General features: G+C 29.2%; 1 protein-coding gene across 1 annotated transcript; it reads right to left on the bottom strand.

Moving 5' to 3' along the window:
- Nucleotides 1-2,854: 2,854 nt before the first annotated feature.
- LOC131618667 (probable glutathione peroxidase 4) lies at nucleotides 2,855-4,312 on the bottom strand. The gene is made up of 6 exons (XM_058889844.1): nucleotides 4,214-4,312; nucleotides 4,006-4,082; nucleotides 3,853-3,914; nucleotides 3,630-3,748; nucleotides 3,339-3,509; nucleotides 2,855-3,228 (listed from the first exon to the last, which is right to left on the bottom strand). The coding sequence occupies exons 1-6, from the start codon at nucleotides 4,265-4,267 to the stop codon at nucleotides 3,196-3,198; spliced, it is 516 nt and encodes a 171-aa protein (XP_058745827.1). The 5' UTR covers nucleotides 4,268-4,312; the 3' UTR covers nucleotides 2,855-3,195.
- Nucleotides 4,313-16,780: the final 12,468 nt, after the last annotated feature.

Genomic DNA, 16,780 nt, shown 5'->3' with positions numbered 1-16,780 from the left:
TCTGTAACCGTTCCCCCACTGATATTAGTATCCATAGTAGGAAACTCCACCTCAAACTGAGTTTTCTCCGTTATAGTTTCTACCAGGTTTCTCCCTTGGTTTTCACTATTCTCTCTATGAAGAAATTCTCTACCAACCAAGTAAGTTGTTTTAACCTCAGCTTTTCCCCAAAAACTCAATAACAATCCAGTGGTAACATGCATTTTTATCCCTTGATTTCTGCAAAATTCATTATACTCCTCTGAAACTTTCTCAAGGCATTCATAACGTCTTAAAGCCAAATCAAATAGTTCTTCCTTAACCAACCACATCAATTTGAGGGGGTGTCAATTAATAAATAATATCACAATGTAATTATATTTATCATCTTTTATAGAATACAACAACAACCAAGCCTTATCACACTAAGTGGGTCGGTTAAATGGATCAACTTTCTTTATAATATTTTATCCATGACCATGTTTCTATCCAAATCATTAATCTTGAAATCTTTCTTAATAACTCCTCTTATAGTCTTTCTAGGTATTCCTCCTCCTCTAGTTGTTTGACTTCTCTCCACTTGGTTAACTCTACTTACCACAAAATCTAAATGTCTTCTTCATACAACAATTTTGAATCTCAAGGCTCAAGTAATCCTCATAGGTAACAACTCTTCTTTGACAACAAACTCTTCTACGTGTGATTTCAATCTTTTAAAAGCTTGCAATATCAACATACACCTCCATCGAGCTCCTTTGATCAAGGAGGTTCTTTGGTATCCTCCTAATTTTGATTGGATAAAATGTAATTGTGATTGAGCTTATAACCATGCTACCTCTAAATCATGTTGTGGTGGGATCTTTAGATGTAAAAATTGAGACTACATCTTGGCATTTATGAGCATTTTCCATGGTTTTCTTCCATTCATGCAGAGTTCAGCGCAGTAATTAGAGCAAATGACGTTGCTAGGGAGAAAGGATGGACAAAACTTTGGATTGAAACTCACTTCCTCTTTGTAGTGCAAGTTATCTCAAAACCATCTATGGTGCCTTGGTGAAGGATCGAAAAAACACAATAAGGGGGGTTGGATTGGAATTTTAATAAAATAGAAACTTAATGACACATTTGGTTATCCTCGCTAATCAAACGCTACAAGTTTCCGTGGGGTAGCCCCTCGCTAAAAAGAAACGTTGGAAACATAAACTGCACGCGCAGTCTGTAACAGCAGAACGGTTCAACTTTGCGTGGGGCACCCCCTCGCTAATATACTAGTGGTTTATTGGGAGGGGTGTCCCCTCGCTAAAATCTGTCAAAATCCTATGCCTAATTTGACTTTTTAGCGCCATTCCCGTTTGCCAGGGGTTGCCCCTCGGAAAATGGTTTTTTCAAAATTTAAATTTCCCTCTTTCTCTTTTGCGAGGGGTTTCCCTAAGCTATAATTAATTTTTTTTTGTTAACCTGAATTTAGCTTTGCGAGGGGCTTTACCCCAAGCAACATTGATTTTTTGTGAGGGGTTTTACCCCTGGCAAATATCCCTGGCAAATTCAACTTTTTCTTGTAGTGGTTTGTTTGAACTCAAACTACTCTAGTCCACCCGCCAAGGTGATTTTGCCTCTCTCTTATGAGGAATTAATTCACTAAATTAAACTTGATTACAGCTTTCACAATGACAACCGTCAATGTCTTCTCGAGATTCAAACCACAACCCGGTTTGCTCAAGGAACAACAGTACAACGAAACTTAATTTAATGTGTTTACAAATGTGCTTCTAATAAGCTGTATCACAATTGTGATGTATACACTGAGATTTAAATTACAAATGCAGTAGATAACAAGTTATGAATATCGTTTAGAGCTTTTTGCTATTTGCGTGCGTGAGAGATAGGTATCAATTCTTCAACAAATATTCCTTTATATAAGAGAGAATTTTGATCCGTTGGAAGACACTCTTTCTAGATTTGGAAACTTGATGAATTGCATATTTAATTTTGTTTCCATATGAGAAGATTTTGTCTCTTGAATATAATTTCCAGTCGTTTAAAAAAGATCTTGTATTTAATTCTTGTAACGAAACTAATCATCAGAGTATTGTTTCAGTGTTAGTGCATGAAGCGCTTATGTATCAGAGTTGTTTTGTAAACTTCTTTCAAGAGTTAGATCTTCTTATTCATATAAACTTCTTTCGGAGTTTAGTTCTTCTTATTCTTGTAAACCTCTCTCTATATAGCCTTCTGATTCTGAGAGATCAATGTTCAGAACATCTTCTTCTTATAAGCTTCCCTCAATGCAGCCTTCTGCTTCTGAGAAATCACTGTTACTCACTTCAGAACTTCTGCAAGGTAAAACATAGGATTAGAGTGAATATTTGTTCTTATCTGAGTTTATGTGTTTGTTATCATCAAAACTCCTTCGAAGATGTAGAACCAAACTATGTCCTAACACTTGGCAGTCAAGAAAAGACTGAAAAGCTTGCATAAAAGCTACCACAAATATGACATTTTTTATCTCTCATTTATAGAAAGGGGAATAGTTGTGCAATTTTTTTTAATATAGGTCTCGTAATTAATTCCTTTTTTTATTTCATTCTTTCGGAGATTATGAATGATTTTGTAAAAAAAAATAGGTTTGGGTTGTTTTTTTTAATTCATTTCTAGTTGAGTTGGTTTTTGAATAGTCTCCTGCATTTTGTGTAACTATTCTCCATTTTTATATACATGCTTTATTCACACACAAAAATCCACTCTTCCCTCTAACTCAATAAAGTCTTAAAATTTTAAAAAAAGATGTGATGTCTTTTTCATTTGTTTGTTCTTGATCCAATATAAATATGTGGTGCCCTTTATTTATTTTTAATTATTTATTCTTCTTAATTGCAACATCCTCACAACATATCTACTTACACTTTCTTTAGCCAAATTAATTGACATCTCTAACATAGGAGTACCTAAGTGAGCAGATGTAAATATGAGCAAACACTTTTTATTTTTCACATTAGTCAACTAGTAAATCATTACACCACCACAGCAAGCCATATGTTTAGTTGACAAAAAAACAAATTGAATCAATTTCAATTCCCTAATGGAATATCAACTTTAACATACAAAGAAAATATTCATACAACCAAATAATATCAAACTTTAGACATGAGTGAATATATGCAATTAATACAAAAATTCATATATCTTCAACACAAGCAATATATCTTCAACAGTCTCTCAAACCACATTCAATGCCTTCTTGATATCATTCTGTCAATAATATGTAACAAAGCAAATTAATTTAGCTTCTTAAGCATATATATAAAAATGCATAAATTAATAATTGAATTTATAAGAAATTTCAAAGGAAAAATAGGTACCTCTATGGCCAATGGTTGGGTTGTTGGACTATAACGCTGGATCACATGGCCTTTCTCATCAACTAAGAACTTTGTGAAATTCCACTTTATCCTTCTTGATCCCAAACTTCCACATTTTTGTGCTTTCAAGTATTTATACACAGGTGCTGCATCTTGTCCATTCACGCGTATCTACATATGTCGATGTGTTAGTGTCAGTGTTGCTGTCATGTCTTATGTCTGTTTAACTGATTCTTAGATTATGACTCATAGAAAAATAAACAAAGAAGAAGAATCATATGTATAGCATACCTTTCCAAGAATGGGATACTCAGCTTTATATGTGTTACATGCAAAATCTTCTGCCTCCTGACTAGTTCCTGGCTCTTTCCTCAAAAATTGGTTACATGGAAATGCCAATATCTCAAGACCTAATCACAATTAACAAACAAACATATATAATTAATATTATTCTCAAAATAGTTTTTTGGTGGAGTCTGCTACATGAATCAAAACAACGATATAATTTGCTTACCCGAGTCCTTATATCTCGAGTAAAGCTGAGTTAACTGAGTGTAATTCGCTTCAGCAAAGTTACTGTTTTTTTAAACATGCATGAAATTGGTGTTAGCCATAGAATTAAAGAAGAGACAATAAAAAAGTAGAGTTAGAAAATGAAAATAATAACCATTTTGATGCAACATTAATTACTAAAAGAACCTTCCCCCTATAGCTTCCAAGGTTCACTTCTTTGCCTCTAGCATCCTATCACAATCACCACCAATATATTTTGTTCATAAAATTAAATAAGGTTAAATATTTTCTTAATTTATACTATGTAATTATTTATTTATTTGGTTTATAATTAATTTTGGAGAAAGTATATAGTTATGTACCTTGACTTTGAATTCATGAATAGAATTTTCTGAAACTGATTGCGAAGCACCCATTTCTGTGTCTGTCTTCAAGAGTTAGACTTTGGTTTTATGTTTATGTCTTGCATAGTATTACACATTTCAATTATTTATAGCATTCAACAAAAGATTTTAATTCCAACATTTTTCAATTACGTTACAAATATTTTAGTGATACTTGATTTTTCTAACAGGACCAGAATCAATGTTTATTTGATTAATGTTGCGCACTTCATGTTTTTAAAACTATTGATTGGTTAGGTTTACACCCTGGAATCATAACATGGCTGCCATGATCTTGAATTTTGGATTTTGGATTAGGATCAAAGAAATATTTAGTTACAAAAATACTAGTTTATTAGGTTGTTTAGGATTTTTTTTAATTATACTTCAAAAGTCAGAGCAGAGGATATGCCGCATCAAAATTTTATTACACTTAAATAAAGATCACAAGCTAGGATTTTTTTAATTTTTTTCAATATTAAAAAATAATTTAAAGAAAAATATGAAGTAATCTTAATTATTAAAGATTTATACTATAGTGTTTAATGAAGTAATTTTAGTCGTTAATAAAACAATGTTTCGGAATTGAGAGCTACGTAGAAATATCAAATTTCACTACGATAAATAATATTTTTTATGACGAAATGTTCACCTCAGTAAAAAAAATCGATGTATTATGATAAGGCGCATCATATTTTTTTTATAAAAATAAAAATAACATATTTTTTTTATTTTTATTGTAGTTTATGTTTTTATTTGTTTATAAGTGAATACTAAATGATTTATTCCTTTGGTTTCTTTGAAAATTGAAGGATAACATAATTAGAATTTTTTTTAAAAACACTGGTTAAACAGACTTTACTCTAATCAAAACTTATATGTTGTTGTCCCAAACTATTAAGCATTTTTTTGGGATGAATTGCATACACAAAAATCTTCAATGTTTTTCTACTTTTGAATTTTTTACACACGGTTAACCGAAAAGTTTGATGCGCTAGTTTTAAAAATATTAAAAGTGTAAAAGTTCAAGTTCGAACCCATGTTCATCAGCATTTTCTCCTCGGTGTTTTAAAAACTGGAGGATAAAGTTAATACTTTTATGACGCACTTTGTTACCTCGCTTCTTTAGCCGAGGTTAGATCCATATATATATTTGTATCATTAGAGAATGACACATAATCTCCCCTATTTATTTTAAAATTTAATGGTTTAGATTCATTCTCACATTAAGATTCTCTTAATGTCATTCTCATATGATACGTCCTCATATATATATATATATATATATATATATATATATATATATATATATATATATATATATATATATATATATATATATATATATATATATATATATATATATATATATATATATATATATATATATATATATATATATATATATATATATGGGTGGCCCTGAGCACGGGTTTGTGGGGCGGGAGCCCAGGGCCCCATAATTTTAGGGGCACCATATTTTTTTTTCTTACCCTTATGTGTGTGTGTGTGTGTATATATATATATATATATATATATATATATATATATATATATATATATATATATACATATATATATACATATATATATATATATATACATATATATATATATATATATATATATATATATATATATATATATCAAAAGAGAATTTTCTATTATAAAAATACTTATTAGAATTTTTTTTAAAAAAAAATACTAGTTAACAAAATTATAAGGGCACTACAAAGTTAAAATTAATAAAAGAATGTAATTTCTCATAAATAAAATATAAAGAAGAATACAATCAATTAATTCCTCTAAAATAATATTAATTAACTTACTCATAATTTTAGCAACTACAAAGTTTAATTGAGGCACTAAAATTAAAATAATGACATAGAAAATATTTTATATTATTGATCCCAAAATTAAAAGTGAAACACTACTTCAACTAGCTGAACAAGATAATGATCTCAAAATTAAGAGTGAAATCGAATCTTTAGCAACTCATGGAATTAGAAACTTTAAATTTTTAGTAGCTATGATTATTTGGTAGGTGAATCTTGAGTCTGCTGAAGAGTTTTTTTGAAATCATGATTTCTTATATATTATAGATCAAACAATAGGCTCACTTGATAGAAGATTTAAGCAGTATAGCACATATGAAAAAAATGAATTTTTGTTTAGTATTGAAAGGCTTAGATCATCAATAATTTTGTTTGAAGAACCGAAACTTATTAGAGAATTGTTAACAGTTGAATCAAAATTAAGATATATAATATTGAGTTCTTTAAAGACTTTTAATTGTTTTCCTAATGCATGCATATATTATAGAGGAATATTGACTACTCCTATCAATGTTGCATCTGCTGAAAGAAGTTTTTCTAAATTAAAATTATTAAAATCTTATTTGAGATCTACTATATCACAAGATAGAATAAATAGTCATGCGTTAATTTCAGTTGAAAATAATTTTTTGAAGAACCTTGATTATGAACAAGTTATTAACGATTTTGCAACAAAAAAATGCTAAGAGGGTGATATTTAAATAAGGGTTAAATACGTTTTTAGTCTCTATAAATATGCGACCCTGCATTTTTAGTCCCTATAAAATTTCCTTCAATGGATGGTCCTTATAAAATTATTATGCACCTAGTTTCAGTCCCTACTGTCAAATCGATGTGCATTTTAGAATGATTATTTTGCAGACATATTCGTAATGTTTTAAAAAGTTCCTAGAAGAAAAGGAAACTCAAAATTTAATTTCTAAGTTGAGATTTTCATTACTTTTATCATTATTTTTTGAAATTTGAAAAATTCATATTTAATTCTTCTCGTTTTAAAAAATTCTAAAACTTGGTAAATAAATATTTTACAGTATTCTAAACATATATAAAAAAAATTATTAAAAAATTTAAAAATTAAAGGATAATTAAACAGTTTTTAAAATTTTAGAAAATATCAGGGACTGAAATTGCATGCATAAAAATTTTAGAAGGACCATTCATTGAAGAAAAATCTTATAGGGACTAAAAATGCAGGGTCGCGTATTTATAAGGACTAAAAACATATTTAACCCTTTAAATAATTGTAAAGGCTTGGTCAATTTTTTATAGGAAAAAAGACCGGATCAAGAAGAAGAAGAATAAGTCTTTTTATAGTGGTTTATGTTTTGATGTAGTATAAACATTGATTCAAAGATCCATATTTCTATTCTTTTTGTACAATATCAAATGAAAACGTGTTTTTTATCCAATTATTTCTTTTATCTTTATGTATTTCTTGTTTAAAAAAATTATAGGGGCACCACTCTTTTGATTCACCCAAGACACCAAAATTCAAAGAACCGGCCATATATATATATATATATATATATATATATATATATATATATATATATATATATATATATATATATATATATATATATATATATATATATATATATATATATATATATATATATATATGTATGTTATAAAGTAAGGAGAAAGAAGATAAAAGAGAAGAGAGAAAGATAGAATGATTCTATATTATTTCATCTGTGTATATTCTACAATGAGGTTGGTCCTATTTATAGGACAACATACAGACAATGTAATAAATACACAATATTATAAATAAGGAATAAGATGTTTGGGAGACAATAGACAATCATCCAATTATTCATAACACTCCCCCTTGGATGTTTGTTTTGGATATGCCTCGTTAAAACCTTACTAGAAAAAATCCAGTGGGAAAAAATCTAGTGAAGGAAAAAGAGTACAATATCCTTTTAAAATAAACTTATTTCTCCCCCTCAGCTGAACAATTATTTCTTCGACGATAAAGACCAATCCTTTTGCACTGAAAAGTCTTATGTAGTGCTAAAATTTTCTGCATGATTAGATGAACTTGTTGTTGTTGTTGTAAATTTCACCAATCTTCATGAAATAGTTATACCACCACATGTAAATAAACGAATAACCTGTCTGTGATCTACCATTATGCGGATCTGACAAGTAACTTGCATCTCCATAACCTGTTAATTCAAATTTGGATACTTTGGTATAAAATAGACCAATGTCTATTTTACCTCTAAGATAATGAAGCATATGTTTGATTTTGTTCCAATATATTCGTGTAGGTGAAGAAATGTGTCTTGCTAATAGATTGATAGCAAGATAAATTAGTGCTTAAATTACTCTAGGATATGGTACTTCAGGACCAATTACTTTTTCATCCTCTTCTCGAGGTCTAAAAAAATCGTCAACAAATCCCATGATAGAGGTAGACAACATACGAGATTTGTCTATCATATAAGAACATTTTAACATTTTTCTATATATGAGATTTTCTCAAATAGAAATGTTTTAATTTTTTTGTATATAACCTTCTTGGTATATAAAAGTTTAATTTTCTGAATGTTCATTTAGTAAGAACTTTTTCTTTCCCAAGTCGTTCATCTCGAATAATTTCCTTAAACAATTTATAGCTTTTGGAATCTCTTCAGGAGTTCCAATAATATTTATGTCATCAACATAGATAATCATTATTGGAAATTATTTTCCTGATCTGTGTATACAATACAAGTACAAATGGAGTTAACTGTATATCACTCTCTAAGCAAATATTTACTAAGACGGTTATACCACATGCGTCCAAATTGCTTCAGCCCATAGAGAGATTTATTCATTTTATGGAGTAGTTTCTCGAGATTCAAAATTATGCGTCTCTGATATATAAAACCCTTTAGGGAGTTTTATGGAAATGTCACTATCAAGTGAGCTTCATAAATAAGATGTTACAACATCCATCATGTTTATATTAAGCCCTTCATATACTACAAGGCTAATAAAATATTGAAGAATTAATTAAATCCACTACAGGTGGATATGTTTCATCAAAATCAATCTTAGGTCTTTGTGAAAATCATTGAGCAACAAATCAAATTTTATGCCATTCTTATTTTGATTTTTCACAAAAACTCATTTATATCCCATTGGTTTTACACCTTGAGGTGTTGGGACTACATGTTCAAAATCGAGTCACTTGTAAAGTGAGTTTAATTCTTCTTCAATTGAATATATTTATTTGGCCAATTATCACTTTGTCTACAATCTTTGATAGACGTTGATTCATCATAATCCTCATTATCATTTGTCATCTTTAGCGCTATATTTTATCCGAAGACAATGTCAATATTGACTTTATTTTGGTTATCTTACTTTCGATTCCATCACATTTCATTCATGACATAATTTATCGAGATCTCTTTATTTCATATTTCAAGTACTTGATTAGTTCTTCTGGAACTGAAAAATAAATTATGTCATAGTGCTCTTAGAATTTTCATATACTCACTTGGGTCATATTTAACTTTAGTTTCTTTTCTTAGTAGATGACTTTTAACATTGGAACCGACTTTCATATCATGCTTCAGGCGCGGCTACAACTCATTTGCAATATGAGCTTATCCAATAGGAGAATTCACTTTGAGTGGAGTATTAACAGCTTGTAATTTGTTTCAATATTATTTCAAAACTCATCTTAGTGTACTATATTGGAGCAATTGAATAATCACAACACATTCAATATTTTACTTAGATGAGAGATATTAGATATTAGGTTATTATCCTAAAACAATTTATTGGCTTAATGCGAATGAATATATTAATATTCATATTTTGTGTTTCAAATATCTAACTTAGAACTTATGATCTTACCATTATCAATCATACAATTAACTTTAGACGTCTAAAGAATGGATCTTCATGTCCATTTTTTTTTAAACATATGCTACAAGATGTTCGATAATAATTTTAATAATATATGTGATACTTATCAGTAAAGTTCTGAAAATATGCTACAAGATGTTCGATAATAATTTTAATAATATATGTGATACTTATCAGTAAAGTTCTGAAAAATTCAGAAACTGAGATCTTAGTCTGAGAAAATAACTTCACAAACTTCTGCTTATGGTGAGTAGACAATAAATATTTGCATAATATTTTAATCGATGCAATAATTAATGTCATGACAAACTCAATTTCTCAGATTTTTATTTTTCTTTAGAAACACACAAAATTTATTTGATTGAAGAAACTTCTGGTTTTTCAATACTAGTTTTCGCATCATAATACATTCGGGATTGAAGAAACTTCTGGTTCTTCAATACTAGTTTTCACATCATAATAAATCATAATAAATTCGGGATGACCCAACCGATTTTGCCAACATTCTTAAATTTGATTTGTAAACTTCTGGTTTACAATTATGCTTATGTTTTATGCTTGTTTAATTTGTCAAATTTGATTTGTAAACCGATTATGCTTGTTTACAATATATATTGAAAATATAATTGAAATTTTGTTGTTATCAAAACATCAAGATAAAAATAGATATTTTAAACAAATGATTAATTTTCATTTGATTTAATTGTTATAAACTAAATCTAAAGAATAAAAAAGAACATTCATTAATAATTAAATAAAATAAAAATATCATAAGCAGATTTCAATAGAATAATATAAGTACTAAATAAGAACCAGGAACATAATATTTTAAACTATTATTGCAATATAATATTTTTAACTGCTATATTAATAATAACTAAATATGGTAAATGACTTCTAAGATATTCTTGAGAGTATTTCCTCGATTGTCGGACTCTTATAGAATTGACCAAAAAATTTAAGAGACAACGATCAACAAAAAAATTATAACTCTTCAAAGATGTTTGATATTAAAATATTGGCTAAATTACCTTAAGGGTCCTTTAAGTTATTTAATTGTAACAAGTTAGTCCTTTATGTTTTTTTGCTACACGTGGGTCCTTTATGTTAACTAATGTTTACACCGTTGACATTTTTCCCAAATTCCTTTCCAAAAAGTTGAAGTGGCACTAATGGTACTGATATGTCGCTTAACATAGGTTAGAGACCATCATTGGATCATATAATAAAATTTCTAGAATTTTTTAATGCATAAAAGTATTTTTAAACTAATTAAAATGCATGCAAAAGAAGAAATTAAAGAAAAATAGTAAAACAGAAAATAAAATTCTCATAAAATTACACGAAGTGTAAAATGAGAAGAAATATTTTTAGAAACTTTTTCATAATTTTTGGACTAAAAACGAATTTAAAATAAATTAATAGAACAAAATAAGGTAGAAAAAAAGTTTACAGTGCAAACGTTAGCTAACATAAAGGACCCACATGTAACGAAAAAAACATAAATGACTTACTTGTTACAATTAAATAATTTAAAGGATCCTGGAGGTATTTTAGCCTAAAATATTAGTTCTTTTGAAACAATTGCTCAATCATCATAAAAAATGATATTTAAAAAATAGTTGGACAATCCTTCAAACGAACGATATTATTTAAAATTCTTCTAGGATGATTAGAGAAAAAAATACAATTTTTGAACAATCCTTCAGGGATGATGTAATCTTTTTGTTTATTTTTCAAATCATCAAACAAGATTAAAGAGAAAAAATTACGCAATTGTGAGATCCTTTTAAGATACTTCACTATTATTGATGCAATATTTTTTAAAAAAATATATTTTAAAAAATATATAATTGATGCAATCCTTCTAGGATTCATTAATATTATAGATCAAATCTTTTGTGATTCGTTAGTATTATAAACGATGATCTAAAAAATATAATCATCCTTCTGGGATGAACTAAAATATTTGTTATAAACGATGATCTAAAAAATATAATCATCCTTTTGGGATGAATTAAAATATTTGTTATAAACAATCTAAAAAAATATAACCATAATCATTCTTTTGGTATGCGGTAAAATAGTTGGTGTCATTCTTCTGGAATGACAATCTTTTTATGAACATATTACAAATTACAAATTTTTAGATCGATATAACAAAACAATCTTTATGAAATATTTCGGGGATATTTTAATATTCTTCCTGCAATCCTTCTGGGATGCATAGTAAGTTCTTCATCAACTATATACCAAACACATTGTTTTGTAATCCTTCAAGGATTATTGATAAATTAATAAATTATATTATAGAAATTTACCACAGGTTAAGAAAATTAAAAAGTAAAATAATAAATTGATATTACTTCTTATAGTTAATTCTTCAACTTTTGTTCTTCAACTTTTGTTCTTCAATTTTTGTACTTTTAAAAATTTGGTAGAGTTTCGTGCTGATAACGTGTTATAAAGTAAGGAGAAAGAAGATAAAAGAGAAGAGAGAAAGATAGAATGATTCTATATTATTTCATCTGTGAATATTCTACAATGAGGTTGGTCCTATTTATAGGACAACATACAGACAATGTAATAAATACACAATATTATAAATAAGGAATAAGATGGGAGACAATCATCCAATTATTCATAACAATATATATATATATATATATATATATATATATATATATATATATATATATATATATATATATATATATATATATATATATATATATATGAGGAGGGATCAAATTACACCCTAAGAGTTACACCACGAGTTACACTCGTTCAATAACTACATTTCGAATTAATATTTTTTAAATTCAACCGTTGGATTGAAACATAATATCATATAGATCATACCTATAAAGTTTGAGCTTATTCTATAATGATTTGTTATACGATCAAGATATCCAAAGATTAACGTCAAATTAAGCTTTCATATAACGTTAATTTTGATGTAATTCAATGACATAGTAAATCATTATAGATTAAGCTCAAACTTTATAGGTATGATTTATATGATATTATAGTTCAATCCAACGGTTGAATTTAAAAAATATTAATTCAAAATGTAGTTATTGAATGAGTGTAACTCGTGGTGTAACTCTTCGGGTGTAATTTGATCCCTCCTCTATATGTATATATATATATATATATATATATATATATATATATATATATATATATATATATATATATATATATATATATATATATATATATATATATATATAATAGAAATGTAGAGTAAATGGTAAGGTTTTGTGGAATTAGTTTTAAAGTTTTTAATAAGTTATGTGAAAATAGAACAAATCTCTTCATCATAAACGAACGAAAATTCAAGTAAAAAATAGGTTTAAATGCACTTTTGACCACTTAAGTGTTTTAAATTTAGTCTCTCCATTTCAAAATTCAGGTTTTTTTCCTAAACTTTACTTCAGTTGAGATTTTGTTGGTCCTCCTTCGGTTTTACATATGTGATGATGACTAGAATATAAATTTTATTTTTAATGATGTGGTAGTGATGACATGGATATTTATTATTTGATATTTTTAAATTAATAGTTCGAACCCCAAAAATAATATTTGAAATCAGTCTATTTTTTAACTTCAGAAATGCATTTTCGAAATAAAGGGTATTTAGGGAATTTCAGCGAAGGTGGCCAAAAAAGAAGGGAGGTCAACAAATAATTCGATAGTGTATTAACTCACTTTTCTTTCTTTTTTGGTAAAAATTAATTATCCTATGTTCATCATCATCCACAAAATAACTATTTTTTACAATATTCATCCAAAAAATTCTCAGCAAATTCGCAGAATACTCTATTGTATTTAACTATCTAACTTTTTCTTACCTTTAAATCACTTTCACAGACTACACAATAATCAATTTAACTATCCAAATTTTCTCACCTTCAAACCACATCAAAAAGTAAGCAAAAGAAAAGAAAAAGAACCTATATGGCATAGGAGATGAGAAAAATAAAAATGCGAATAATTTGGCGCCGCGTTCATTTTGTTGTATCTACATTTACATCGTCGTAAACTGATGGTGGACGGTAGTGCGGCGTTTTTTCAAACTTACAGTGGTGCGGCGTTTCGTTATGGCAATACGGTATTTTTATTAAGGTGGTGTTATATTGTTACTAATAGCCGCAGCGCTAATGAGAGAAAGATGGAGAAGAGTGAACCCTTTGTTTTTTTTGTTTCACGGCTCAGAACGTTTTGTTTTCCTTATTTATTTCACAGAGAGAGAGAGAGAGAGAGAGAGAGAGAGAGAGAGAGAGAGAGAGAGAGAGAGAGAGAGAGAGAGAGAGAGAGAGAGAGAGAGAGAGAGAGAGAGAGAGAGAGAGAGAGAGAGAGAGAGAGAGAGAGAGAGAGAGAGAGAGAGAGAGAGAGAGAGAGAGTTTGGACGATTTGGTTTACTTTGTTTCATGGTTCTAAGAAGAGAAAGGGGGTTTAATGTTTCAATTTCCTTTTTATATTCAATAATAATAAATTTAGGGGCCCTAGGATTGTGAGGCCCAGTAATCCAGCACTGTTGTCATCTGGAGAGGGTCGGACTTGTTTTTATATACATAGCGTGAATCCAGATTTCAATATTTTGACACACCTACAAGATTAAAAAAAATGTGATTATGTGTATATGTGATAGAAAAAAGGTAAATTTGAGTTTCAATATCCAAACAATCCCTTGAGACTATATTGTGAGAGTATTATGTGTATATGTGATACCACTAGGTGAATAAGGATTTTAATTTTCGGACAAACCCTTGTACAATATTATAAAGACCTGGACAATATTATACATAAATCATCATTCATACATTAGTCACGCAACCACACATTATTCACACGATAATCCATGCATAAGTCATTCATTTATAATGTTTATACCAAACCATACTTTATCCATAAATTAGTCATAAACCATACAATATTCATAACTTGACCATTCAATGTTTATATGAAAATACAAGTTAAAATACAACTATTTGGTATATCTAATGTTGATGTTCCATATTTGCCTCCTATATTTCAATCCATTTCGTGCCTCTGATTACATTTCTTGTAAAGTGATCCTATTGGGAGTGTCTTCCTAAAAATCTCCTTTATATATGGAATCTCTTCTAATAGCAACAATACTGTGACATATAGGCAATACATGCATGGTATGGATTGCCCTTGCTTGTTCCATTCTGGTATCTTCTTATATGTTGGCATAGAGAGGTCTTCTTTTAACACCAGTATCGTATAAGGATAGGATACTTTATAAAACCATTGGATGTATTTGTATAGCGTACTCTATGGACAAGGATCTGATACACTACTTACATCTTATGGCATCACATGCTCATGGTAGTCGAGAAAAGTCCCATCAACATTTTTGCAGAGAAAAGTGGCAGGAGCAACAAATGTGGGGTTCCCAGGTATACCCTACAGATACCTGAACGACTGCATTATTCGCTCAATTATATGTGGGTACATATTTCAAGACACGCGAGTCATCCATCTAGAATACCAGCACTTTCACCTTCAAATGTCATGTCTGACAGTGCTCCCCATAAGGTGAAAAACAAATATCTTCTACTAGAATTCCTTCAAGAAAATTTTGAACAACTCAGTTGTCAAATTTCCCCTAAGTGGGTTAATTGAGCACACACGTTGAAACTCTTTAGTGTAATCAGTCATAAACATATTCCCAATCAAAAAAACCTGGGAAATACTAGAGGATCCATGCTTGAAAATGATTCAGATGAAATATTAGTAAAGGTGCAGAACAAGTATTAGGGAATGAATAAATGACATGTAAATCAATTACCTGAAATAGACAGTTGCTTCGAGTCATTTGTCTCGTCTTCCATTTACTACCTTCAACTAACTTGGAGTATAAGTAAAACAAATTTCTCCTCAATTGTACTCGTGAATCCACTCCAAGTTCATGAAATATTTGAGATAGACAACATTGACACGGGTCAAACTTGCCCATAAAATAGCTTGAGAAAACCAAAATTAAAAAGTATGTCTTCAATTTACATTGTCCATGGTAGGCAACATATGTATCATCACTACAACATTTATAGTTGCATTCACATGGTCAATATATTTTCCCATTGGGAATGAAAATATGGCATGACATCTTGTAGTGTCTTCTATCTCTTTTTGGGCCTCACTCTCATCAAATCCTAATTCGGTCAACATTTGGTTGAGCGCCTCAGATCTATGTATTATAGAATGGTCTAACAATCTTCTTGTGATCGGAAGATGGAGGAGACATGATACATCATCAAGGGTGGTTCTCATCTCACTAATGGAACAATGAAATGATGATGTCTTTGTGTGTCATGTCTCTATAAATGCAAACAAAAGACCTTGATCAATATAATCATTTTTTGTCCTACCTAAGTCCTTCATTCCAGATAGCTCCAATACTTCCTAAAACTTAAATTCATCTAGATGAGGAAGCTTTGATATCTTTCTAGTATGATTTAAAGACTTCAATGTGTCACAGTACTGCAAAAATAAATACAGCAATGTCAGATAATACAATTTATATAAAATAGGTGTTTAAAAGAGTAATTCAGCATTTACGCTATATCTTCTTACCACATGTGCCTGAAAGTATGGTGTGAATAAAAAGGAATTAGTGGCATATCATATGGACCTCCAAGAAAACCACCTGATGCGGCAGCTGAAGGTCCAATTGCAGGATGTAGATCATTTACACGTACTGCAGCATCAGGAGCATATGGGAGCAACACGTGCTTTGCCAAGAGTCGGAGATATAAGACGACAGGAAGATGTTCCCTCAGTAGGCCAAGATGATTCTCCAGCAACT

Source organism: Vicia villosa, linkage group LG1 (genome assembly GCF_029867415.1).
Source record: "Vicia villosa cultivar HV-30 ecotype Madison, WI linkage group LG1, Vvil1.0, whole genome shotgun sequence".
Classification (NCBI taxonomy): Eukaryota; Viridiplantae; Streptophyta; class Magnoliopsida; order Fabales; family Fabaceae; genus Vicia; species Vicia villosa.
This window is presented reverse-complemented; position numbering and strand designations above follow the sequence as displayed.

Excerpts from the sequence above, each read along its gene's own strand:
- LOC131618667 (XM_058889844.1), bottom strand. The coding sequence starts at position 4,267 with ATGGGTGCTTCGCAATCAGTTTCAGAAAATTCTATTCATGAATTCAAA. Across the intron at positions 3,915-4,005 it reads ATTAATGTTGCATCAAAATG|TAACTTTGCTGAAGCGAATT; the intron begins GTTATTATTTTC and ends TTAAAAAAACAG. Across the intron at positions 3,510-3,629 it reads AGTATCCCATTCTTGGAAAG|ATACGCGTGAATGGACAAGA; the intron begins GTATGCTATACA and ends CGACATATGTAG.